Consider the following 27,547-nt stretch of genomic DNA (forward strand, 5'->3'; position numbering starts at 1 on the left):
GCCCCCCACTCCAGTGGCTTTTGCCCTGGGTTTGGGCAGAGTAGTGGCCCCTGAACGTGGACATGCGGTCCTCCTGGAGCCTGGGAACAGGGCACCTGCACAGCGAGGTGGAGAGGAGAGGCCCTTGTCTGGGAAGGCCCAAGATGCAGTCACAAGGGTCTCTTGCAGGGAGGCAGGAGTCCTAGTCAGGGGACGTTGGTGGCAGCAGGATGGGTCAGAGGGCACACCCTTGGGGCGCTCAAGGTGGAAGGAGGGCCGTGTACCCAGGGAATGCAGGCAGCTTCTAGGAGGGGGACGGGGGTAAACCTTGCCCCCTTGGAGCCTTCAGGAGGCAGCAGCCCTGCAGAGACCTTGACTTAGATCCCTGGCCTCCAGGGTCCTGACAGGAAGGCTGTGGCTCAGAGCCACTGAGTGTGGAGAATGGTTCCAGCACAAGAAGTTCCTACGGGCATTTTCTAGAGGCTACGACGCAGGTGGACCTCCTCACCTGGGGGTCAGCTCAGTGCTTCCCACTTGTCTGCCTTGGGCCCCTCGCAACAGCACCGGGGGGGGGGAGGGGCAGCTCCTGAGCATCCCACCACAGGCCTTGCCCCCGTCCTGCGTGACTCACACCCAGGTGGCTGGCTGAGGCCTGCCTGGGGCCCGCAGTTTCAGCCCACCCGGAGGGACACTGCTTTCATAAATCAAACTAAGGCTAACACCACACTGGGGACACTTTCTATATAAAGCCTCTTGTCGAAGGAGCTACTGTGCGCTCTCCTGAGGCAGGTTCCCCTGGACCGTGGGGCCAAGGACAGCATCACCGCTCCCAGGCTGGGTGGGACGCGGGAAGGGTCTGGGGACAGGAGCCGCCACACCCGCCCACCAGACCCCTCTCTGGAGCCCTCCAGTGGCACCGGGAGCCTAGGCAGCGTCCCTGCTCCGTCTCACCACACCCACCGGAGCACGAGGAAAAGTCAAGACGCAGACGACAAAGTGTTTTCTACTGAAACTGTTAGTATTTGCCATTAAGAATTGCAAACTACACTACGAAGAATGAACAATATTCTCTTCGGTAAGCCTTTTTCAGAACACATGAAACAAAGCTCCCCGTGGGTCAGGCCGCCGCCCACACGTATGGTCGTACCAGCAGCAGGGGCCGCCCCAACACCCCCCGGCCCCCAGCCCACGGCGCGGCAGCACAGTGTTCATTCAGAGAAACGCAGTGCTGGAGGAGTGGAGACCAGCCAGCCTTCCCTGCTCCCCCAACTCTACCTCATGGACGGGGCGCAGGAAACACAGAAGAAAAAAAGAAAATCACTTAGTGGGCAACACGTGGGCCGGCAGGACGTGAAGCGTGCTCCAGCCCTGCCCGCCCGCACAAGCAAGGACTCGGAGGTGGCTGTGTGTGGAGGCGCTCTGGGAAAGGCCGTCACCTCCACCCAAGCCCCCCAGAGCCCTTTTACACTTCCGGTGGGACAGAAGCCAGTCTTCCAAGACGAACGGCAAACCCGAGTAGGAGTGGTGCAGTTTGAGCCCAGAGTACGCGGGCGAAAGGCCGCAGGTGCTGACATTAGTGCTGAGAAGGGTCCGGCAACGTCTCCAACTGGTACAGAGGGATGGGGCGCCGGGCCCGCACCGTAAAGCTGTGGGCTTTACCCTCTGGCCCCAAACCATCTTAAAGCCTTGGTGACTGGGAGGAAGGCCCTGGATGGCAGCATGCCGCGCTCCCCACACCACCCGCCAGGTCTGAGGGCCACAGGGCAGCCCCTCCCCTCACCCGACCCGTACCTGGACCCAAGGGAAGCTGGCGTGACAAGCAAGCAGCAGCACACGGGGCGTCTTGAATGCCGGGACCCGCAAAGGAGGCATGAGAAAGGCGCATCCCACCCAGGCTTGACCTGCAGCTCCGGGAGAGCAGGCATGTCCCTGTCCTAGCAAGTCACACACATGGTGACATCTTTGGATTTCCACCACGCCCCACCACTTTACTACTTTGCTCCCCAAAGCAAGGAGAACCCTTGCCAGAATTCTTCCAACCTGATCTCCCACTGAGGTAGCCCTTGATAAGCAGGCCAGGCAGAGGCCGCCGCGGGCAGGGGCCAGGCTGAGTCCGCACACGCCCGCCCTGCAGGTCTTCCGAGAAGACTGACTTGGGACACGCCCACAGAAATTCATGTCCTTGTAACTTCAAAGAGGACTTTAATTCCAAAGCAAACCCAGAACTGAGCGCCCAGGAGGAAGCAGGGCAGAGGCGACACGCGAATGCAGGGCTGGCAGTGTCGCAGGGAGAGCTCTCGGAAGTGTGAAAGGCTCTGCTCTCAAGAGCTCCTGACCCGGCGGCTGCCTGGGGCCTTCCTGCGGGCCGCCCCTCATTTGTGCCTGGTAGCCCCACGAGCCCTCCGGGCCTGCGCAGTCCCAGGGCTCGCAGGAAGGCCTCCAGGACAGGGCAGTCCTCCGTCTGCGGGCAGAGGCGCATGGGGCAGGGGCGTTCAGCGCGCCCCGAGACAGGGCCGGGCTTGCGAAGGTGCCCCCAGGAAGGGCCAGTGGAAACCGTCCCCCAACTCCAGGATTTTCAAAGAGACAAGATTTCAAAGTCTTCATCTTCTGAATCGAAGAATCTTTCCAGTCGCTCTACGTCAGAAGAGTCTAGAAGAAACAAGACCACACCCCATCAGATGCCCTGCGCGGGGTACCCGGGCTGTGGGGATGGAGAGACCGCGCCTGTGCGTGCACCACCCGCCACGCCCTGTATCTGGCCCGCTCGCCCTTGCTGCAGCAGGAGGCAAGGGGACACCAGGACTGCCCGCTGAGGCATCGGCCTCCTGCGCTGTGGGTCTCAGCAGGCCCGGAGCTTCAACTGGCGAGGGGAGGGCAGGAAAGAGAATCCCACAGGCGCGTCTGAAAAGAGAACACGCTTCTTGGCGGAACACAGAGGGAAGGGGCAGGGGCTAGGAGGGCAGGGTTTCCCGTCCCATGAGGGGGTGGCACCCCCTGTACCGTCTGGGGACTGATGGGACATCTGTCCCGAGTCTCCAATGCGGCACCCTGACTCCCTTCTGGTTTCTGACAGTGGGCTCAGTCACCATCCTCCATGATCTTCTCGGAGGGACAGGGACACAGGCCCCATCAGCGTCACAGAGACAGATGGCTGCATGAACTGGATGTGCTCACGGCCTTCCCGCTGAGTCCCGGGTCTCTGTGTGCCACAAGTGATTCACTTCAGGGAAACTGAGGGCCTGAGTGAGGGAGAAGGCCCTGGCCTAAAGCCACTGAGCAGCAGGACCCAGAGCCCACCTGTGGCCTGGCTCCCGGGCCGGACCTCGCAGAGACACTGGGCTGCCTCGGAGAGCCTAGCATGTGCTGGCTCGCAGGGACCCAGGGGGCCGCGTGAGGAGCACACCCAGCTCCACGCTCGGGGGCCAGGTTACCGCCGTGAGGTGAAGGACAAGGCGGCAGACTGTGCTGTTGCCAGCTCGGGGCCCAGACAGGCTGCTCGGCGGCACCCCGGTCCCACACATACACCACCAAGGAGTCACATCCTGGGCTCATACAAATCTTAAAAGTCAAAAGCAACTGGAACAGAACCTGGGAGAAGCAAAGAGGACAGAACATCGCACAGACCACACCACACCCGGAACAGCCGTGTCCCCACCTGAGACAGGGCCCTGTGGCGTCCAGACTCACCTAAGGACAGGTTTAGGACGTCAGGGCAGGCCAGGTGGGAAGGCTGCTGCTCCACCAGCTCGAACATGGGCAGGGCACCTCCGAGCAGCGACAGCTGTCAGCAGACACAGCTGTTAGACACAGCAGTGGGGGTACAGCCTCGCGCCCCCGCCCAGAGATCAGCACTGCCAGCAGGGGAGACCGTGGATGAGGACGGGGAGGCAGTCTCCAGAGGAAAGGCTCTCGGCCCTCTGCTGAGTCTGCCACCATCAGGTCTCTCCGGTCGCTCCCACGGAGGGCGGTAAACCACAGCCCTGGGGGCGAACTCCACTTGCTGCCTCCCCTCGTGGCCACAGCACTGACAAACCTGAGACCCCCCCCACCAAGGCTCACGAGCAAGGTCTGTGCCCACGTCCTCTACACACAACGAGGTCGATGCCACAAGCTGCACTGCGAGCCCTGCGCCAGGTGCCGAGGGAGGTGGGACCCCAAACTGGAGACCCCGAGACAGCCTTCCCCCAGCCCGGCCTGCGCACGGGGACCTGCCACCCACCTGTCTGACCTGTTGGCACCAGTCATCAAAGTCGTCCTCAGTCTTACAGAAGAACCCCTGGAACAGAAGTGACCGTGAGCAGCATGTGGCGAGGCACACAAGGGGGCGTGAACAGGCCACGGCTCTGCCCTCCTCCGGGGGCTCAGGCCACGGCTCGGCCCTCCACCCTCTGCCCTGACGGCCAGGCCACGGAAGCCATGTGTAGTTTAATGGCCTGGCCAGTGGCACACGCCACCAGGACCCACAGCACGTGGCACAACTCAAAAAGTGGGCCTTCCGCCCACCGGCACCTAGATGCGGGGAGCCCTGAGTCCCGCAAAGAGTCGGTGGCGATGGCACACTCCTAGAGCCATCGCACACAAAGCTCCAACGCCTGAGACATGGTACTAGAACTCCAAGGGCCGCCAGAACTACAGGTACGATCATGGAAACAGGCGCCCTGTCATACTCCGAAGACCGTCCACACCGCCCTGGGCTCTGGCGAAAGGACACAGGCAACATTCTGCTGGAAGACGGGAAGCTGGTTTCTCCTGAGGAGCCCTCTTCCTATCAGGTAAGGACGGGTCACTCCTCCCCGCCCTGTGTCCACATGCCCGCTGCCAACCGCACTGCTCGTCCAGGTTGCTCCACGTCTACGCGAGCACCAGCCCCCGTCCGCTACGGAGACGCAGTTCCCGGCACAGCGTGTGTCGCGCCTGCTGGACGGGAACTCAACCCTCCAAGCTCCGGCCAGGCCCCACCACCCTCTGGCGTCTTCCCCGGCCGCCAGCCTCAGGACACAACACAAGACCCACAAACTATGCGTCCGGAGAAATCTGTTTCAGGACCGGGATCTGCCTTGTCGTCTGTGACTCGGTTAAGCACTTCCTGGGGGACACCATTCCTTCCAGGTGTTCCTGCCCCGTCCCCATCACATGCACTTTGAAAGCACATCGGTTTACGTGAACCACAGCCCAGAATTCCACCTTGTGATCAGAGCAAGGAAGCTCATTCTTAGGAATCATCTCCCACATACCTGACGTCAAAAAACTGAAAAGTCAAACCCAAATCCCCAAAAAGGTGGCACAGAGCAGGGACTGGAGTAGACTGCCACTATGTTAAAGGGCCCCGAGGAGCTAAGACATTACTAACCCTTCTGTGCCCTGTGCCCTCGAAACCATGTGAACGTGACATCTACTCCCAATACACTGAAAACACATCCTAGAAGTCGGAGACCTGGCCTTCCGTCCTAGAAGAGCAGGACTGAGCACAGACCGGCTCTGAACGCCGGCCCGCCAGCCCCACGTTCCGAGGAGGCAGGACAGGCGGGGACGCACCACAGCAATGGACGGGTCGAGCTCCCCGATGCTCATCCTGCTTGGCGGGTGCTGGCAGTGGAAGCTCTCGTCCGCGATGAAGCAGCTGTCGGTGAACTCCACCGCTGGCTGCGTCGTGTGGGGGTCTAGGTAGATGAGCTCTTCACCTGGGGAGACGACGGGGAAGTCAGCAGAAAGGCAGCAGACCGGGGTCCCACTCGGACGTGCCCCACGGACTCCGCGTGGCTGGATACGCCAGGTTGGGAGAGGCAGCAGGCAGAAGACAGGGTGGGAACCAGACTGCTGGGGAGAAGAGGGTACGTGGGAGGCCAGCACCCGCCAGGTGGGACACAGACCCCTCACGGGAGCACACTGCTTTTTAACTGGACACCCTGTCCCCCAGCTTCTGGCTGACTAGGGCGTGCCCGTAGAACCGCCACTCACCAACGTAGCCGATGAAGTAGTGGGCGCTGTTGGGCTTCCCCCCGATCACTCCCAGGGACTGCGGCATCATGAAGCAGCGCTGCGGGACGGAGCCCCCAAGCCACCCGACCGCAGGGCCCCACGGGGTGATGGGGGAAGGACAGTGGGAAGACGTGGTCCCAAAGAACTTAATTAGGAAGTAACCTGCGGTTGCGTCCAGGAAAGCTCCATGTAAGCGGTGGGGCTGCGGAAGGTGCAAGTGAGGGGCAGTGGGAGGAGGCGCGGGGACGGGTGAGAGGGGCCCAGGTGCAGGGCAGACAGGTCGGGGGCGGGTGCACCGAGGCTGAGTGCTGCCGGGGACCGGAGGCAGGAGGAGCAGAGACTGCAGGGTGAGCACGGGGGCCAGCGGGAGAGGCAGTCGGGACTGCCCAGGTGGAGGCCAGGAGTCCACAGGGGGGATCAGAGGGCACAAGGGGCAGACATGGCGGCAACAGCAGGGTTTTAACGTGAAGCAGTATCTCAATTCCCCTGCTGGTCGGCGAGAAGACCCACCTTCAGTGTTTCCACGTAGGCCTCGTTGATGTCCGTGAGCCCCAGGCGCAGGGGGATGAGAAGCACCAGGGGTCTCCAGGGTGCCGGCCTATTGGTGACCTCAGCTCCAGCAGGGAAGCCGTTACAGTGCCGGCTGGAATCCGCGGAAAGCGAGGTGGCCCCCGCACACGGAAGGCTGCCCCTGCACAACCTTCCTGAAAAACAGATGTGCTTTCAAGGGCTGAACAGAAGCAGACAGAAGTTTACCCAAAAGCAGCAAGTACATCGTTACTAAGTCACAGGAAACAAGTATAAAAAAGTCAAGAGCTTAACAAAACCTGAACCTGGAAAATAAGTCTAAGATTAATCCTGCTGTCCACAGACGAAAAAAAAAGAACCATTTTCTACACGTGTTCAATTTAAAATTGCTGTCACGAAATAAAGTCTCAAGCAAAACAAAGCAACCACCACCGTGCATCCCAGGCAAGCAACGACAGCGCCATGGATGGCGGCACGCCGCATGGCCCCCCGGCAAGGATGCCATCAAGGAACAGCCTTGCTCCTCCCTCGTAAACATGGAGACAACTTATTTCTTCTGAGCGCACTGCTAATCCTTCCGTCAGTGTGTGACCAAGGGGGCTGGTGGTAGGGACAGCGACACTCCAGGGGCCCCAGTCCAGCAGGCACCCAGGCCGTGGTTTCTGAACACCATTCCCTACTAAACGGAACCAGGGCTCCTCGGAGAAACCGCTGATCCCAGGCCTGGGGCAGAGAAAGGACAAGATGGGCCGGCCATCTTGCCAGCTGGTAAACCTGGAGGGAAGGGTGGTTCCAGAAGCCACCATTCCAGGAAAAATCCTTGACACAAATTCAGCATCAGCCCTGGGATCCCCACGCATCACAGAGAAGCAGAGACACGGCCCGAGCAGGGGACCTGAGGAAGCGTCACTGATGGGCAGTAGCCTCCGCTGTGGTGCTGAGGACAGCCCGGAGGTCCTGTTCTCAGCCGAGATGTTTCCCCAATCTAATCCTGACGAAGCAAATACATAGAGTGGGGGGCACTGTACCAAACGGGCCTGGGTTCTTCAAAATGTCAGTGCTATGAAAACCAAGAAAATAAACCCAGAGGGAGAACTTTCCAAATCAGAGAAGACTGCACAGCTGTTGTAACCACACACAACACAAGACCCTCGACCACAGGCCGGAGCAGACCAGGGAGGGCCAGGGTGGTCAAGCAGCGGGAAAGCAGGATGCAGGAGGGAGACGGATGGCTGCATGAACACAGGACTGGAATTTTTCAAAATGCACAGTTGGAGAATGAAAGAATGGGAATGGGAGGGACTCCTTGCTGACTATACCTTCATCACTAGCACTGACCCTCACATCGGCTCAAGAAATCACGGAAGCAGGGCCCATTATGGCGGCACGTGGGGGACTCACTGAGGCTGCATGCAGCCCATGACATGGCAAATGTCTGGGCACCCACGGGTCACTCGGTCATGCTCCCTTCACATTCCCACCACGTGTAAGCTCTCTGTGAGCCCACCCGTGACGATGGCTGCACACCGCCTGCCGCCTCCTCAGCACGCTGCCCCGGCCCCACCAGCACCTGCTGCGGCAGGAGGACGAGATGGTTGGGCCAGCGGGACCGCCTCTCTTCAACGGCAGCTACCGCTACCTTCATCCCGACGCTTCCAAGTGTCTGTCTCTGCAGCTGGAAGTGTCACTAAGAACATGCATATCTGAAGGACACCCGGTTAAAAACTGGGAGGTGTTCAGCTGTGAAAACGCAGGCTCCGGCACAGGGACGCTGTCCTCCTGTTCCTTTGCGGTCACCTGTCCTCGCCTCCTGGAGGTTCCAACCACAGTCTCCTCTGCCTTCTTTCTGCTGCCAGGGTCTTGGCCCCGCATGCTTTCCGTGGCGGACCTTTGTGCGCACTGCCATGCCGTCGTCTTCCATCTGTAACAACTCCTCCCCCCAGTGTCTGCTGCGCTCATGAAGCTCTAAATCCATCCGGGCCAAGCCCTGGCGGAGGCTGCTCTGGGGGTCCTGGCTGGCCCCCCAAGGAGGGCGGGCACATTCCACCAGCAAGGCTCCCCCCGCCCAGCACCCTACCCTGAAATGGACAGGGAAGGCGGAAAGCCAGCACTTCCGCTAGGGAGCAGCTCTGGAGACCGGGACAGCCCTGGCTTGGCCGGTATTAGTTCTCCACCACTTGCTTTGGTGAACCGGAGCTTTCTCTCCCACACCTGCAACATCGGGCAGCCGTGACTACAAAAGTGGCTGCTCGCCTGCCTTGGATGAGGCCTGAGGCGTCCCCCCCAACCCCCCTGAGGCTCCTAAAGCCAAAAGCAGTTAGCACAGCCATTCAGAATCCCCTCCATCTACCACTCACCTCACTAAACTGTGCACAGGACCCCGGGCAGGGTTTTTGGTCCCAGCGTCCTTGCTGGTTGTGTACTGATGCTATTCTTCCTAAGTTGTCCCCGTGACGAGACGATCACTTCTGACTCAGGAGGGGAGGAATCCAGGGCCCTGACCACGGCTGGGCAGCCACACACACCCCACCTGGGAGCCTGTTAAATTTGCAGGCCCAGGCTCTCCCCAGAACAGACCCATATCCTCCTCAGACAAGCCCCAAGTCTGCACCTTATCTCCAGCAGCGCTGCTACGGATGACCTGAGACCCCGAGAGCCAGGGGCCAGCATCCAGCCGAGTTTCCTCCAGACACCCCCAGCACCTCCCCCCGGCCCCCCCCCCCAGGAATGCAGGCTCTGGGAAGGAGCCTGTCCCTCACTCCTTCCTGGCACTGCACCAGTGAGCCAGCCTCTGAGGGCAGGCTGGGCAGGTGACTGGGTCGGCCCTGCGGTCGGTGGTGTCACCAACACTGGAGGAAAAGAGAAACGGACGTGTACTGGGAGATGAGCAGCCAGACAACAGAACACTGTAACGTCCCCGACAGAAGATGACACTCTGACAACGTGCAAGGGCTGCTCTGAAGGACAAACACTGGATGGAACAGCATCTCCACGTCAGTAGAAACGGTTTCCAAGTGGTTTTGCTCCCCCCGTTCTCTGCATGTTTCCAGTTTCCCACGTTTCACAGAAATTTCAAGAAATAAAACGTGAGAAGGCAGAAGGGAAAAACACCCCTCCTGGAGTTCGAGTCCCTGGTTTGTCAGCTCTTAGGGGGACAGAGTCAGAGGGCATGGAGGAGGGAGGCCCATGGCTGGCTCCCCCAACTCTCCGCAGACATGGTCCCCAAGCTGAAGGGAAGGGCCGGGCAGCAGCGGGGAGCAAGCCCGCCGTGTGCTCCGTGCCTGCAGTCAGGACACGAGGCCTCCCTCCAACTATAAGTCAACCCCCACATGAGCACGCTCAAAGGGCTCTTTCTTAGGTAAATTTCAAAGCAAGGCAGCAGCAAATATGTGGAGCTTCTGTAAAACTGGAGCAGAGGCAGCTCGGGCACATTCTTTGGGGAAAAAGTGTTCCTAAGTGAAAAACTAAGACATTAAATTGAGTTTTGTCAGCTTGGTTGTATAACAGGATATGAACTGCACAAATTCAAAACTCACTCACTAGAGGGCATTTACCAAACCAAGCCATCGTTGTCCTCCCGGACTAAAACTTCAGCATGCCTGGACTCCTTCAGGTTTCCACTGGATCCTTCCAGAAAGAGGAATGGAGCTATGCTCCCCTTTCCTGTTACCCCTCGGCTAGAGATGGTGCAGCTGAAAACTGCTCTTGGCTTTTTTGGGGAGCACGATGCCCGTGAGGGGCTGAGGCAGCACTCCTGAACAAGTTCTTGCAATGAAGACACAAAGCCAGTTGGGGTAGGACGTAGCACAGCTCTGCAGAGAGTCCCTTCCCCTTAGCCTGCTGTACACTGGACTAGAACGAGGGATCCCCTGGCCCGTGTACGGGGCACCGACCTGCACGCCAGCCGAGGCCCCTCCGTGGGCCAGGGAGCTGCTCCGAGTCCCACCAGCTACAACCCCTGCACTCTTGTTCACTTACTGATGTCCTCCATCACCACCGTGTTGTCCATCGCTATGTGGACTGCCAAGGCGCTCCAGGTGTCGAAGACAGCCAGCTTCCTGACAGAAAGGGGGAGGACACACCAATAACCCTTCACATTTTAAAGACGTTTCACTTCCGTGGGGCAAGCGAGGGAAGAGCGGCAAATGCTCNNGCAGTTTTTGCAGATGAGAGAGATCACAGCTGAGACAGGGCCACCGACGGGAATAAAGCCGAGGCTGCGGCCTGCTTCTTCCCACCGTGGCCCAGGACTCCTCCCATTACCCCTAGCTGCCATGTGTGGACAGGGTCCCTGCACAGGAGCCCCGCCCACAGGGCGTTCTTTCCTGGGAAAGGGAGGACAAACCCCGTCTCAGATACACCACAGGTCCCGCAAACTCAGGCAGGCCCAGCACCCCACCCCCTGGCACCTTCACACTCTGCTCCACCTCACCCCAAAAGTGAGGGACTGACAAGCAGTTCGAGTTCCCACAGAGAAATCCGTGGTTTAACAACAGCAATCGGCCGCGGGAAAGAACCCCGGTCAAAGACTCAAGCCTCTGAAAGACAAGTGAACTAAAACCAAAGGTCTAACGGGAGAACCTGGTCCATCTGGGGACACAGGTAGAGGGCGTGAGGCATCAGGCCAACCACACAAAGCCCCTTCCCGTGGAAAGGCCAAAGTGGTGGCCTGGGGAGCACGTGCAACAGTCCGCTGGCTGCCTCTCTCTCTCACGCCTGCTGAAGGCCAGGTACAGGGCTGAAACCCACTGACACACAAGAGACAAAGCAGCCCCCCCAAGACACTAACATTCCAGACAAAAGGCAGGCAAAAAAGAGTTACTGTGGGTAGCGAGCACCATGAAGAACAACAGAGCAGTAGTCGGAGCGTGACCAGTGCAGGTGCATGAAGGCCTTGGTGCCGGGGGAGGGTGGGAGCAGGTGCAGAGGCCGTGGGGCCGGTGTGTGCGAGGAGCACGAGGTACAGTGTGCCTGGGAGTGAGCGCAGGGCCGGAAAGGGAGGCAGAGCCGTGCCTCCACCCGCAGCTTTCCCTGGAGTCAGCTGGGAAGCCTGAGGACGGTTCTAGCAGAGAAGGGGCAGATGGCCGAGATGTATTCTATGAAGATGATGCCTACTGGTATTTTATTTTATTTTATTTTATTTTATTTTATTTTATTTTATTTTATTTTTTAAGATTTATTGATTTAGGGGCACCTGGCTGGCTCAATCGGTTAAGCACCTGACTTTGGCTCAGCTCACAATCTCAGGTTCCTGGGATTGAGCCCCACATTGAGCTCCACACTCAGTGGGAAGTCTGCTTCTCCCTCTCCCTCCCCACCCCCCACCTGTACATGTTCTCTCTCTCAAATAAATAATCTTTAAAAAAAATTCATTGGTTTACTTCAGTGAGAGAAAGTGTGTGCACAGTGTGGCGGGGGGCGGGGGGAGGGATGCTAAATCCCACGACCCTGAGATCATGACCCGAGCCAAAGTCAAGAGCCGGACACTTAACTGACAGAGCCGCCCAGGTGTCCCATTCGTATCTTAAAAGAGACTCGAGATTTCAAAGAGAAAAGGAAGACCAACAAGGAGGCAGAAGATGGCACTTGGACAGGGGTGAGGACAGGGAGGCAATGAGCACTGGTTAGAGTCTGGATGCATCTGGATGGGATGTGCTGAGAAAAAGAATCTAGCACGACCCCAGTTTCTGGCCTGAGTTTCTGGAAGGACAGCACTGCCATTCCCTGTAGAAGGAACAGGCCGGGGATGGGGAGAAGGGTCAGCTCTGGATTTTGGCTGTTAGGCTGACACACCCCTCAGACACCTAAGGGTTGCTGCTGAGTAAGTATGTGCACCGAGTCTAGAGTCTGGGCACAAATCTGTCCAGGGGTGTGACTCTGGAAGCTGTGCCATGCAGACCACGGTTCACACTGGTGCTGGCAGAAAAGAGGCCAAAGGCCCAAGCCAGCCCCACAGTGCTCACTGGGGGGCAGGGAGGGCCTGCAATGGAGCCATCAACCCTCAACAGGGACCAGAGAGCATGACGTACGGTCCAGGGTTTCCAAGAGAGAACACCTGCATCAAGAGCCACCTGCTGGACGACTGAGTAAACTGAGGACCGAAACCTGGCATTGAGATGGGACTAGATGGACAGCAATCACAAAGGAAGTGCTTCAGAGCAGAATGGGGACAGCAAGAGCCCATAGGCAGGCCACGCCGGAAGACCCCACGTGCAGGCACGCACAGAGACCACATACACAGACCATGCAGCCATACCACACGCACGGACCACATAGACCATGCAGATGACTGATGCAGGCCACACACAGGCTACAAACATGGACTACATGTGCAGACCACACACACTGACCACACACTGACCATGCAGGGAGACTGACTGTGCAGAAAGACTCTGCTTCAAGGCGTGCGGGGCTGGACCCAGGGTTCGTAGGGGCAGTGGTAGGGGCTGAGTAAATGGGGGGGCTGGGTAAGGGGACAGAGAGACCGTGGGCAGGCTTGGGGCTCAGCTAGAAGGTAGATTTATGAGAGAAAGTAGCACCCTGGAGGGTCCCAAAGAACCTGCCAAGAGCAGGCAGGTGGAGAGGGCAGCCCTTCACTGCAATAAGGAGAAGCGGGCTTGGGGACAAAGGAGGAGGGGGGTGGGTTCAGACACCCGAGCGAGGAGCCTGGGAGACAAGGAGCAGGCGGCAGGTGCACGGGTCAGGATGTGAAGGGAAAGCTGCAGCTGCAGACACAGGGTCAAGGCGGGGATAAGTGGGCTCAGCACAGAGGCAGAGGCCCACAGCACCCACACAGCACTGTCACTCCAGACCAGTTTCAACCTCCCGGACCATCAGAAAAGCATCCGAGGATGGGTCCACGTGACAGACACACACAGAGGCCCCATCCAGTGGGCACCATCTGGGTGAGGACACTCCTTTATCGGGAAACATAAATTCCACACCAGAGAGCAACGGGTACGGCCACCTCTGAGGACTCTCAGGAGGGCCGTGAGGGGAAGACTAAGACCCTTCATCTCCTTCGGCAACAAAGACTCAAGAGAGCTGGAACCCACAGGTCATGCTCACACTAGCCCGAGGAAATAGGAGGGATGGGGCTTGGCACATACTTGAGCACCTGGGCAACGGTGTTGGGCCCGTACCACTGGCCAATGGACTTGCCCTCGCCAACTCCCATTTGTGCTGCAGGAAACAGATGAGATTAGTGATGTGAGTGCCCCCTCGCCCCTCCCCCCCCCCAGAAGAGGCTTGTCCTGGCAGCAGAACGTGGTGGTGGGAACACTCCACAGGAAGCCTGGACAGGCGCACCCACCCCTGCCTCCAGCAGGAGCCCCTGACAGACCCCAGGGCGCTTCCTCCAAGAGGGACAGAGGCCGCCTCAAGATTAGTCCCTCACTACGAGCCAGGATCCCAGCCCTTCAATAAGGACCAGGATGGCGGAAATTAAACGACTCAAAGCTATACCTTTACTTCCTTCCGTAAGTGAGAATGAGACGGTCAAAACAAAGAAGCATTTAGACTTAGTGATGGGCGCAGAGAGGAACGACCCCTGGAGATGGTGGCGTCCCACCTGCGCAGCTGCCGCAACGAGCAGCCCGCACACCACCGCATCCCCACAGCCCCCGCGACACGGCAAGGCCCCAGGTCTGAGTGGCCCAGCCCACAACAGCAGCCCGCGGTGGCTACGGGCCAGAGGGACCAACAGCCTCACGCCTCACACCCCCGACACCGAGGAAGCACTCAGGGGACCCAATGACAGCCTGCTCTAAGCAGCGGGGACTGGTGCACTCGGCAATCTCCCACCTATCTGGTGAATGGAGTAGTAACTGTCCTTTCTGTCGATGAACGCATTGAGGACACTGAAGTAGCTATCCGGCTGCCTCTTCCGCTGTGTCCACCTCCAATCTATCGGAGAGATGCAGAAGTTCAGTTTTACCAAAAGAGGAAAAAGAAGCCTTCACGTTTATACAACACTCAAGCCACAGATGAAACCCTTTTTGAATCTTTCTAAAGTTAAAAGCCACATTGTCCAGGATTCTAAATGCATATATGCTGACCCATCAAAAGAAATCCATACAAAACAGAAAATGGTTTCAGTGATATAAAGTTAATTTCTAAAAGACAAACGTTCATCAGTATTCTTTAAAATCACTTTTTTAAATCAACGAAAACCAGTGGGTCACCACTCAAGAAAACCCTGAATCCTAGTCTGTGTGCTTTGGGTAACCTAACCCCATAGCCTATTTGCTTCCTAAGAATGCTGCCGTCCCTGGTGTCGTGACTTACCTCGGCCTAAGTGGCGACACACCAGGGCCTGGGCGAAGATCATCTGTCCGCACCGCAGCATGCAGCCCCAGCCTGTGTCCGAGGTGGGGCCGGTGCCCCCTGTCATGCGGACAAAGAGAGAGGCCTCGCCGTCAGATGGCTTAGCAGGTCAGGAGTCCACTGGCAGGAGGCCTTGGCCCTAGCACGCTTGGGTCAGCCCTACACCATGTCAGCTCCATCTCAGGTGACAGGCCATTTAGAACCTGGTCATGCCAAGGGCACATCTGACACGTCCTGTCAACCCCTCGAAATGGGCAAAATACATGAACAAGTCAGTCACAGAAAATTAAGAATGTCTGAAAACATATGAAAAGACACTAAGTCTCATGAGTAATCTAAGAAACTCCAAGTCAGATACGGAGGACCTTTCTCCAAGCACCAGAAGAGCAAAGACGCAGTTGCTGGGAGAGTGGGCCTGGAATGCAGGAGGGCAGAAACATAACTCAGGGGCGGGTCAGCAACAACCCTCAGCACTTAAGGACACACGCCCTGGGGCCCATCCACGTCACGCCCACCACCAGGGCACAAAAGGATGCCGACACTGGGCACCACAGCGCTGCATGCACTCCGAGACAGGCCCCAGCATGACAGGAGACACCCCGACATCCTAAGTACCCGCAAGGCGAGAGGCACGAGGCAGCAGAGGAGCCGAGATGCCAGGGCCGGCGCAGTGAGCTGCAGTCCCAGGTGCCTCCACCATTTCTCTGCAGCGTCACCTCGGAGCCTCGGCAGCCCCTCCCACACACATGGGTGGACAAAGCACCGAGGGGCAGAGTGGGAGGGGTGGGGGACAGACGAAGCACAGCGCTCGGGACGTGCGACAACTCCCCTACAAACTAGTCACCTCTCCGTGGCTAGGGAAGGGAAGACCATGCTGGCCCTTAGCGGCAGGCACCTTCTTCCTCGATGACTTTACCAAACAATACAAGGCTCCTCTTAGCCCATCCCCGCTCTGTGAGTCCAGACCTGCAGGACAGTGGCGTCCCCCCCCAGCACTGCACAGCACACCTCCACTGCCAGGTGCTTCCCCCACATCTCCAGGATGGAGCAGAGCCCTTGTGGCAGGAACAACATCCCGGAGCACAGCGGACAAATCCCATCATTCAGTGGCCTCCCTACCCTGCAGTGTTCCTGAGTGTCAAGCTCACGGCTGTCCCGCATCCACCTCACTTCCAGAGAACACAGACAACTGCATCTTGGGGAGGTGCCTGATGGAGACCGGCCACCCAGGGGGGGCCGCAGCCCCCTGCTGCCGACCCTCTGGTCTCAGGTTCGCCAACTTGCAGAGCCAAGGCCAAGAGCTGGGTCCCCTCCTCTGTCCACCTCCAGGGTCACGACGATGAAGAGCCACTTTGAATGGGACGTACATTAGTGCAATGTGAAGACATGGCACATCTACCTTGCCTTTCAGCTCTCCCCACGACTAAGTGTGGGACACGGCAGAAACGGTGATGGACACGGAGCAGCGGCCTCCAAACATCTGGGCCTACAGTCAGAAGCATGCTGTGACAACCGTGACCCAGGACAGCCTTCTGATGTACAAACCAAAGCCTCCTGAAGCCATATGCTGCCTCACTGGGGAAACACACGACTTCACACTCCATTCTGCTCTACGCTTTTAAATGATGCTTTTGACTCATTATCCTGATTTTTAGGTCCCAGTAAGAAACCAGGACCAGCAGTTGGAAAATCCCTGCCCTCGGGAGAGTCAGGAGCTCTGGGTTTGGACCCTAACTCCTCCACACTGGGGGCGAGACCTCAGCCGGCTTACATCACTAGGGTTGCCGTGAGGTCTGAGATGAAGTGACAAGGACCCGCATACCAAAGTCCACACTATACACCCAAGTTTTCCTCCTTATAAAGCCCGTATCTACTATCACATGTTGTAACTGATAGCGTACTTACCAATGGCTGGGAAGTTTTTCCTGTATGTAAACCAAAGTCTGGATGCCACATCGGACAAGATCTCATCCTTTTCTAGGGATTGTTTAAAAGAAGAAAACACACACAGCCTTAACTTCGCAGACCATATATTACAGGGAATTAAAAGATAACTATTATTACCACCACATGCTTTCTGTAGACTGAGCCCTGAGAGCGCAGCAGGCGACACGGCGAGTACCTGTGAAAATGCTGTATTTTCTACCCAGTATCCACACAGGCTCTGAGGTCTCCGGGAAATCTTCAAATTCAGCAAATCGAAGAGTGTCGTAGGTCAGAGTAGCTATTGAAACCAAACACATATTGATCCCGCTTTTATAATTTCATAAAACAATACGAGAAATCATTTCTTGCGTTTCCGAGGACAAAGCTGTGTGTAATTCTGCGTCTCGGCAGGGCTGGGACAACCACCAAAGGAGCAACCGCAAGCCACGGGGCTGGGGCTCCTGAGCCTCGCCGAGGCCGACATGCCGCCGAGACCGACGGCGCCAGGCCAGGGCAGGCGAGTACCCACTTTGGGGCTGGTTTTAGACTTCACGCTACAGGACAAGAGTAATCCTTGCATCTCAGTGTGAGGGGCGGCCGCACAGTGAAGAGAAGGTGGACAGTGTCCCCCAGGAGCAGGTGTCCGGAGGCCGAGGGGAGGGCAGGTACTTCAGGGGCAAGAAACACAAGGTCGGGGACGATGACAACCAGCTGTGGAGGGGCAGGTACTATGCGGGGGTGGGTGGGACACAAACCCCCAGAAATAGATCCTTCTGCAAAGTCCATGAGGCTCCTGCAGCTGTTCTCACTTCAAGATGCTCCTAGAAGAGCACGGCCACCAGCTCCCACCACCTAAGAAGGTCGCTGTGCGTGGAGCTAACAGGACCCAAGCGCCATCTTATTCTGTGTTGCTTCCATTAAGAAACTAGAGAGGCCCAGTGTCCCTCTCTGTCCTTGGAAGCCAGCTGAGGAAACCTTCTGTACACGGTTCCCAGACTCAGCAGAGCACAGACCAACACCCGTGAGGCGAGAGGTGCAGTGTATCCCGGGTCCCCCAACCCTTCAGCTGCTCCTCACAGAACCTAAACACACAGTTCTCATCTGCTGCCTCTCAAGCCTCAATGGTACCTAGTCACTTGTACCCTTTACCTGCAACTGCCCAGATAACTTTGGAAAATCAGTCATGATAGTTTCTCCCACATCTGAATTTATTTTTTTAACAACAGCCCCACCTTTTGGTAACAATGACATATTAAATTTTTTAAAAACCCGAAAACTACAAAAATATTATTTAAAAAATCATCTGCAGCTTCACACCCAGCAAGGAATCTCCTTCCAGAAGCCTCCGCATAGATCAATAAAGGAAACCATACCACACCCGTGATTTCCTCATCTCTCCTCTCAACGATGATAGTCCGTCCACACAGACATAGAGCTCCAGCAAATGTCTCACAGCACCCCGTGGCACCGACGTCCAGGCCATCGGTAACTCCCACACCCCATCTAGGTGCTCCTGACGCACCCCGCGTGATCATCCCTGCGTGCCCTCCAGTGCTGTGCACAATCCCTTGGGGATGCTGGGGGTACAGTGCGGGCTCTAGCACCTGGCAGTGGAGGTTCAAATCCTAGCTGGAGCACTCCCACGTTGGAGGTGCTTTGGGCCCCTTGATCCCTCAGTGTAGAAATTTCCTTATTCATAAAATGGGGGAAAACATAACAGGATGCCCTCACAGGGCAGCTGCAAAGCGTCCATGAAACCCTCCCCACGAGGCACGCACACAAGCTGGCAGATAGAAGGGCACCAAGGTCAGCCGGTGTCATTAATATCGAGGACGCAGAAATGCAGGCTCAGAGGCATGCAATTTTACTACACCAAAAAGGCTACACTGGGTGCACAGCTAATTCCCAGGCCCAGGGTTGGGAAAGCAATGCTCCATGAACAAAGAAACCCACAGCAACCAAAGACCCCGCGTTTGATACTTCAAGAATTCCCCGGCTGTCAGGAACCCATACCCAGCTCTGCCTTTTTTTTTCACCTGAAACCTGACAGCATCAGGGCGGTCCGGTTGCTTCCAGAACAAGCTGTGCTGCCCAGGGCGCCTGAGCATGATGGCGGCGCTGGGGGCCCTCACTCGCTGGGCTTCCTGCAGGGGCTCTGCTCCAGGTGTCTGACTTGACTGCTTCCACGCCAACCAAGCTGCTCTATGTATAGGAACAACCACAGTCCAAGTTTATCTCCCCCTACTTTTTTACGTAAGATTACTTGTTTCTGCACGTGATTATCAACTCTACGTTGGAGTGAATTCAACTTCCATCTTCTCGGGGAGCTGCAAACATCATGGTGTTTCTGTTCTTCTCTACTGTCAGGACCCCTGGACTTTAACTGATACATAGATTCAAACCCAAACATTTATTTATTTTTATTTTTATTGCATTTTTTTTTAATGATTTTTTATTATATTATGTTAGTCACCATACAGTACATCCCCGGTTTCCGATGTAAGGCTCGATGATTCATTAGTTGCGTATTACACCCAGTGCACCATGCAATACGTGCCCTCCTTACTACTCATCACCGGTCTACCCCATTCCCCCACCCCCCTCCCCTCTGAGGCCCTCAGTTTGTTTCTCATACTCCATAGTCTCTCATGTTTCATTCCCCCTTCTGTTTACCCCCCCTTTCTTTATCCCTTTCTTCCCCTACTGATCATCCTAGTTCTTATGTTCCATAGATGAGAGAAATCATATGATAGTTGTCTTTCTCTGCTTGACTTATTTCACTTAGCATTATCTCCTCCAGTGCCGTCCATGTTGCAGCAAATGTTGAGAACTCGTTCTTTCTGATGGCTGAGTAATATTCCATTGTATATATGGACCACAACTTCTTAAGCCAGTCATCTGTTGAAGGGCATCTCGGCTCCTTCCACGATTTAGCTATTGTGGACAATGCTGCTATGAACATTGGGGTGCATATGGCCCTTCTCTTCACTACGTCTGTATCTTTGGGGTAAATACCCAGTAGTGCAATGGCTGGATCATAGGGTAGCTCAATTTTTAACTTTTTAAGGGACCTCCACACTGTTTTCCAGAGTGGCTGTACCAACTTGCATTCCCACCAACAATGTAGGAGGGATCCCCTTTCTCCACATCCTCTCCAACAATTGTTGTTTCTTGCCTTGTCTATTTTTGCCATTCTAACTGGCGTAAGGTGGTATCTCAGTGTGGTTTTGATTTGAATTTCCTTCATGGCTAATGATTTTGAACATTTTTTCATATGTCTGTTAGCCATTTGTATGTCTTCATTGGAAAAGTGTCTGTTCATATCTTCTGCCCATTTTTTGATTTGTTTATTTGTTTCTCGTGTATTGAGTTTGAGAAGTTCTTTGTAGATCTTGGATACCAGTCCTTTATCTGTAGTGTCATTTGCAAATATATTCTCCCATTCCGTGGGCTGCCTCTTAGTTTTTCTGACTGTTTCCTTGGCTGTGCAGAAACTTTTAATCTTGATGAAGTCCCATAAATTCATTTTATCTTTTGTTTCTCTTGCCTTTGGAGATGTATCATGAAAAAGTTTGCTTTGGCCGATGTCGTAGAGGTTGCTGCCTATGTTCTCCTCTAGAATTTTGATGGATTCCTGTCTCACATCGAGGTCTTTCATCCATTTGGAGTTTATTTTTGTGTATGGTGTGAGATAGTGGTCAAGTTTCATTCTTTTGCATGTAGCTGTACAATTTTCCCAGCACCATTTATTGAAGAGACTGTCTTTTTCCCACCGGATGTTTTTTCCTGCTTTATCAAATATTAGTTGCCCAAAGAGCCGAGGGTCCATTTCTGGGTTCTCTATTCTGTTCCATTGGTCTGTGTGTCTGTTTTCGTGCCAGTACCATGCTGTCTTTGTGATCACAGCTTTGTAGTACAGCTCGAAATCCGGCATTGTGATGCCCCCAGCTTTGTTTTTCCTTTTCTTTTTTTTTTTTTTAAGATTTTATTTATTTATTTGACAGAGATAGAGACAGCCAGCGAGAGAGGGAACACAAGCAGGGGGAGTGGGAGAGGAAGAAGCAGGCTCATAGCGGAGGAGCCTGATGTGGGGCTCGATCCCATAACGCTGGGATCACGCCCTGAGCCGAAGGCAGACGCTTAACCGCTGTGCCACCCAGGCGCCCCTGTTTTTCCTTTTCAACAGTCCCTTGGAGATTTGCAAACCCAAACATTTATGTTCAAGGAAAAAGGGTGTAAACAAGTCGTCTGACACTAAGTGCCAGCACTGCAGAATCTTAGCCCTCCTCCTGCCCTACTGATGCTCAGGACCCTTCGAAGGCCACAGCTGTGAACTAACGATGCAGACTTTGATAACGATCCCGGAGGGCTACAGAGTGTTGTGGGCGAGCATCTCGCGTGCGCCCTGTGCCAGAGGGGCGCGGCAATTGCCAAAGGATCACAGCCCTGTATCAGAGCCGGGATACCTTTGAAGTTGAGAGGTTTTTCATCACTGAGGTGGCAAAATGCAAAACAGGCGTACTTCTTAGGTTTACTAGCAAACTTTATGGGCAACCAAGCCAACTTCAGAGGGAAAGGGATAAGAGAATGTCCTATTACGTTAACACTTGATCACCAAATTTCCTACGACGGCTAACCAAATTACGGATTGTGTGGCCTCAGACTCTTCAGTGCGTCCGCCAAAACCAAGCAAGGAGACAGACACACCTGACGGGAACGAACCAGCAGGAAGCGACCCCACGCCTGCCAGCGGAGCAGGAGCCTCAAAGCGAGAGTGCGCACTTATCATCTGCGGGCTCCCTAGGAGCGCGTCCACGCCCGCGTCCCCCACGCCCCTCATGTCACTGCTCCTCCTGCCTCTGCCCCTCCAGCTGACTGCGCATGCGAGCCGCTCCCCCTGGATCCCGCTCCTGTTGGGTACAGGTCACACGCGCCTCTGAACTGGCTGCAGACACAGTTCCCCCACAGCACGGCAGCTTCCTCAGACAGAGATGGTGTTCCCATCGGTCCTGGGGGACGCTGCGCACGGAGTGTGTCCGGCACGCCTACTGAATACAGTCCCTGCTGTGGGCAGCCCGAAGTCTGACCCTCACTTGGTGGTAACCTTACTGGGCCTCAGTTTTCTTACTGGGAAGATGGGAACAGCTGTGTTTCCCTCCGGGACAGTGTGAGGAAACGTGACAAGCTTTGCCCCACGCTGGGCAACAGTAAGCACGTTTCGGGGTGGGTCCCCTGGGCATCACTGGAACGGGTAAGTTGGTGCTGCCACATTCTGGAACAGGTGCAGCACCCAGTGCGACACACGCAGGAAACTCCCCCGAATACGTGATCTACCTCACTAAAGCTGCATCTAAGCAACAAGCTTCCGTCACAGGACCGGGTGTAGAGAGCAGAAGCCAGCCATCCGAGACACTTCACAGGCTACTTCGATGTCCGCAGGCTGCCGCCCTGGAAATGGGCACACACAGTCCCACGGACCCGTAGCACTTCTTTTTTTTTTTTTTTTTTTAAGATTTTATTTGCTTATTTGACAGAGAGCCAGCCAGCGAGAGAGGGAACACAGGCAGGGGGAGTGGGAGAGGAAGAAGCAGGCTCCCAGCGGAGGAGCCTGATGTGGGGCTCGATTCCAGAATGCTGGGATCACGCCCTGAGCCGAAGGCAGACGCTTAACGACTGCGCCACCCAGGCGCCCCCCTTAGCACTTCTGACCAGGGAAGCAAGTGAAGGACTTCTTGTCCCTGTACAGCCAGCACAAAGTACCGACTGGCCGTCAGGGGCTCTGCAGCAGAGCACACTGACACCTGGAATGAACGCCACAGCCTGGGCGCCCTCACGGCTCCCTCGGACGGAGGCGCTGTTCACTCAGCACAGGCTGCCTGCACTAGACCACCAAGCTCCTGGACCTTCTAGACCTTACTCTCTGATGGAGAAAGATGTTTTTCTAAATACCATTCACTCCTGACGTTCAATTTTCTCCTCTCTACGAAGTTGTTTTTGGAGACAGCCCACTTGTGAGCTGTAGGGTGCACGTCCCTGGCCCCCTGCCATGAGGTAGGACACAAGGGCGGGCTCTACCCCATGGGGCGGGCAAGCAAGGCCCGTGCCAGGTTCCAGCGATGCGTGCAGCACCCAGCAATGGTTTCCAGCACCTCCCCATCCTCCTTTTCATATTATTTTAAGCCTCACTATCTACAGGATGAAACTAAATCTCCCTTGCCCCCTAAAAAACACTTTTTAAGATTTTATTTATTTATTTGACAGAGAGAGAGAGACAGCCAGCGAGAGAGGGAACACAAGCAGGGGGAGTGGGAGAGGAAGAAGCAGGCTCCCAGCCGAGGAGCCCGATGAGGGGCTTGATCCCAGGACCCTGGGATCATGCCCTGAGCCAAAGGCAGACACTTAACGACTGAGCCACCCAGGTGCCCCAAAGAAACACCACTTTTATCATCAGTATTAATTTAGTCAAAACACATATTAATACTTCCATAGAACAAAAAACATTATAGAATGCCAATTCAGAAAACAGTTCAACAGAAAAACTAGTACTTTTCTATTTTAAAACTAAAGTTCACAATCAGTAATGTCCACACAAATCGGCCAATACGGAGGAGGCTGAGACTGACCTACAACTCTGTAAAAACTGACCAGCTTTCACGGGGGCTTGAGGCCAGCGGCCTCTGCATCCTTCCCAGAGAGCTCTGCCCCAAATTAATTAGGCCTCAGAATAATTTTATCATCAGCACAGGTGATATTGTATCATATATGAAGCAGTTCACACACCTCCTGAGTGAAAAGGGGTCAAATCTTGAAAAGAATGCCAGTCTCCAGACTCCCAGGAAATGGTTTTAACTTCCACTAAGAGGACAAGCAGGACAAGCAAGACTGTCAGGTGTCACCCACCATAAGAACGAGGCTCTTTCAGAGGCACGCTCCCTCATTTGGTCACCTGGGTCCCAGACACTTGATTTCCCACATTTTCCTCCGCGATGTCTCTGACCACACCCAGAAGGGGAAGCAGAAAGCCCTTTAACAGTATGGTAATTCCATTAGAAACAAATGTTTTAATATTATTAATCTGGTAGAAAAATAGGGAATTGTGCACAACGAAGGTAACCAATTTGTCTCCACCCAGTACCAATCACACTGTAATCTAACCAGGGAGAACCACAAAAACACGCACCACTACATTTCTTTTAGAGCTTACTGTAAAGCATCACTTTTCAAAGATATTTTCCCCAAACACCTACAGCTTCTGAGAGATTATGCTTTATAAAACAAATCAGAAGAAGGGTTTTCCCTTTCCTTTAGAACATGTTTACGCTTAGGGGCACCTGGGTGGCTCAGCCAGTGAAGTGTCTGCCTTCGGCTCAGGTCATGATCCCAGGGTCCTGGGATTGAACCCCGCATCGGCTCCTTGCTCAGTGGGGTGTCTGCTTTCCCTCTCTCTGCCGCTCCCCCTGCTTGTGTGCGCACTCTCTCTCTCCTCTCCCTCTGTCAAGTAAATAAATAAAATCTTAAAAAAAAAAAAAGTTTATGTTTAGAGTAACAGGTTTTCAAGTAGTTACTTTTAAAAATCCTAAACAGTTTTCATGAAGACGTTGCCAGTTCAGCTCTGAATGAAAAGGAACAGAAAGGAAAAGCACCCAGAATGTCAGCTACACCAGAAAACCAGAAAATACTGCACTCATAAGCACACTGGACAGAACACCACACTGAGTCCCAGCGCCCCGAAGGGGTCAGCAGCCCCTTCTCACCACTGACACTTTACACACTAACAGACTCTCCAAACTGAAGTTCTTATAGTGCAGGAACATGTAAGTTACCATTAATTCAAGTTCTGCTTCCTCGATTACAAACCACATGCCAAACACAACTGAAACCCTGGAGACACAAGCTCGAGATACGGGCTCTGTCCTCAAGGGACGGACAGCACAGCCATTTAACTGCGGGCACCCACGGGCTCCTTGAGCGCGGAGTGTTTTCACACACAGTGCTGGAGGCTTGGTGGAGAACACAACCAGCCTGTAGTCTAGGTGCCACCTTCTGGACCTCTCCACGTCAGCCAGCAGCCCTGGGTGCCCCTCCCAGGCCCCTTCTCTTTCCTCCTCCTCTCAGACCCTCAGTGACTCATCCAAAGCAGCTTTCTACACACTTTGACCTCGAGTCCAGGCCCACGTTCTCAGATCCACGCCCATGGACCCAAAGCCTCCCTGAACATCACAACAAAGATGTCTAACAACAGTCAGCACGTACAAAACCAAGAGTTCCCCCACCAAGCAAGACCCCCAAAGCCTTCCCCACCAGAGGTTCTCAATTCAGGCCATAAACCTCAGCAACATCTTCGACGCCTCCCACCACCCCATCACTTCCAGTCTGCACACAGTCCTGATGTCTCAACCCTCAAACACATCCAGTCAACCTCCTCTCTCCACCCTGAGCTAAGCTTCCACGGCCTCGCTCTTGGCTTACTGCGACAGCCTCTTAGCTGGTCTCCCTGTTTCTGCCCTGGCCCCTCTGCAGAACATGTAGTATGTTCTGGACAGCGCAGCCAGAGTGAGTCTGCTAAACATACGTCCAGTCACAGCACTCCTCTACTCAAAACCTCTCAAAGACTCACCAACTCATTTAGAATCAATAAACGCCCCAGTCCTCACTATGACCCAACCAGACCCCATGACTGGGCCAAATTTGTCTCTCTGCCTTTAGCTCCTACTTCCCTCACCACCACCTGTGGCATCCTGGCCACACTGGCCCACTTGCCCTTCCTCCTGCACTGCTTTTGGGTCTTGGTCAAAACTTACCTCTGTCTGCAGTGAGATTTTTCCTGGCCATCCTGGCTATAATTCCAACTCCCTCTTGCTTGGCCCACATCACTCTCCCACATGAGCCACATGGTTTTTGTCTATTTTGTTCACTTCTGTAGCCCCAGGGTCTAGAACAATGCCCAACACAAACCTCTCATTCAATAACAAATGTAGTTTATTGAATGGATCACTATAAAACCAACTAGGAACTGCGTAAGACTTGGTCAAGGAAGGCAGACTCTGTAAGGAGTTCAGGGATCAGAGAAGGCTGCACCATTAATCACCCCTCAAAAGATGTACAGCATCGTGTCAGAAAAAAACTTTCCGCCACAGCCTCCAAGTACATATATATTTTTATCAGCATCAGCAGTGGCCTTCAAATGCAAACACTTTTTTTCTACTTCGAAATACTCTTCAACTTTAACGTGATGATTTTCATGTTTAAGGTAACATGACCACCACTGAACTGTGTTTTCCACCTTACCCAAGTCTCTCCTACGAAAAGTCTAAAGTATCTGAGCAGTGATAACTTCAAAGAAAGTGGATAAATAGTTCTATTCCTTTCTCCACCCCATTTCTCCAGCAAAACACTCTCTGTGGTTTCTCTTTTTTAAACAAACTTCACAAAAAATAATCTGGTTAGCATGCTTCTTTGGGAGTCGGGACTACTGTTTGCTCCAGCCAGATGCAACAAGTCACTGAAATACTGGCCACACACGTCTGCATTCCAGTTTCCAAACTGAGATTTCGGTAAATTTAAGTTGCCGCTGCCAGGAGAAGAAAGACAAAGCAAACAAAGCCATCCAGGATGACAGGTGGAATTAAACCAGGTGGCGGTGGGGGAGGAGGAGGCGCTTGACGGCAAATCACTCCCTACAAGGAATGAAAGGACTAAAACTGCCCTGGGATGAGAGAGCCCATGTCAGAACACTTTAAAGGCTACTGAACAAAGACCCAAAACACTTTGCCAACAAAAATTAAGGAACTGTCCCCTCTGGAACAGAAGCATGATAAGACAGGCCTGAACGCCACATATGCACATATTCCCACGTGTACACGGACACCCATGTACACATACTCCGTCCCGCCCGCCATATACTTTGCATCAGGACCCCAGAAAGTTAAGATATGACAAGATGAATTCAGTTTCTCTCTTCAACTACGAAAAGGAAGCTTGGATGATCTGGTCACTGAATTAAAAAATTTAAAAAAAAAAGTGCGTGCGCTGTGAGTGCTGGGAGCATGTTTCTCGCCTCCAGCCTCCCTATGTAACTTCCTAAGAGTTAGAGAGCTTCCATCCTTAATGCTTGGGGCGTGGGGTGGCAGGCACAGTATTCTCCGGCCGCCGGTTCCGGAGCCAGCTCCACCCGGCGCCCGTCCCGCCCGTCTCGGATACCACGCTGCCCCTGGTCGTCCGCGCCGGCCTTGGGCCTGTCGGTGGGAGCCCGGGCGAGGCGGGCCGGACTGAAAAAGCGCCGAGACACGCAAACAGCCGCCTGTCAGACCCGCGCCGGCCTTCCCACAGACGCCGTCCCCGCCCCGCTCGGCGCCAGGGCCTGCTCCCCCCACCCCCGCGGCCCCGCGCCGATCCCGCACCCACGCCGCGCTGGGCGAGACCCCCGCTGCCGAGGGGCCAGGAGGGCGTCGCCCGCGGGATGCCCCGCGCCCGCTCAGCCCTTACCTGCGTCCATCTTCCCTCTCCGGCCGCCGACTGAGAGCGGCGTCGCTCCGACGGTTCCGCAGCGCGACGCGACGGGCCGCTGCCGGGGCCAATCCAGGCCTAGCGGGCGCGGGCGGGGCCGGAAGTGCAGGAGGAAGTGCACGTCCGCCATCTTGGCGTACGGCGGGGCCCAACGCCGAGGGCTGGGCCCGCGCGCTCGGCTCCCTGGCGGCCGGCATCGTTCGCTCGGGGGACCCCGACAGCGACCCGTGGGGGTAGCGGAAGCAGATGCGGGCGGGCGGCGGGGCCCCGGGGAGGGCGCGTTAACCCGACGTGCGCCCGGGCC

General features: G+C 55.3%; 1 protein-coding gene across 4 annotated transcripts; it reads right to left on the reverse strand.

Annotated features, from left to right (window-relative positions):
* Window positions 1–2,164: 2,164 nt before the first annotated feature.
* Window positions 2,165–27,320, reverse strand: ATG4B (autophagy related 4B cysteine peptidase). 4 transcript variants are annotated; one of them, XR_005836891.1, is made up of 14 exons: window positions 27,223–27,320; window positions 16,934–17,035; window positions 16,717–16,788; window positions 14,773–14,871; window positions 14,290–14,391; window positions 13,596–13,668; window positions 10,465–10,544; window positions 6,469–6,662; window positions 5,938–6,016; window positions 5,515–5,660; window positions 4,199–4,255; window positions 3,667–3,760; window positions 3,277–3,567; window positions 2,485–3,178 (listed from the first exon to the last, which is right to left on the reverse strand). XR_005836891.1 is itself a non-coding variant. In XM_040637949.1 (13 exons), the coding sequence occupies exons 1-13, from the start codon at window positions 27,230–27,232 to the stop codon at window positions 2,555–2,557; spliced, it is 1,182 nt and encodes a 393-aa protein (XP_040493883.1). In that variant the 5' UTR covers window positions 27,233–27,320; the 3' UTR covers window positions 2,165–2,554. The 4 variants fall into 4 exon arrangements, 3 of the variants coding, with proteins under 3 accessions (XP_040493883.1, XP_040493895.1, XP_040493889.1); XM_040637949.1 differs by lacking the exon at window positions 3,277–3,567 and having other exon boundaries at window positions 2,165–2,628; XM_040637955.1 differs by having other exon boundaries at window positions 2,485–3,567.
* Window positions 27,321–27,547: the final 227 nt, after the last annotated feature.

The sequence above is a fragment of the Ursus maritimus genome, unplaced genomic scaffold (assembly GCF_017311325.1).
Source record: "Ursus maritimus isolate PB19 unplaced genomic scaffold, ASM1731132v1 scaffold_1, whole genome shotgun sequence".
Classification (NCBI taxonomy): Eukaryota; Metazoa; Chordata; class Mammalia; order Carnivora; family Ursidae; genus Ursus; species Ursus maritimus.

Excerpts from the sequence above, each read along its gene's own strand:
- ATG4B (XM_040637949.1), bottom strand. Across the intron at positions 10,545-13,595 it reads ACCGTTGCCCAGGTGCTCAA|GAAGCTGGCTGTCTTCGACA; the intron begins GTATGTGCCAAG and ends CCTTTCTGTCAG. Across the intron at positions 2,629-3,666 it reads CGTCCTAAACCTGTCCTTAG|ACTCTTCTGACGTAGAGCGA; the intron begins GTGAGTCTGGAC and ends TGTTTCTTCTAG.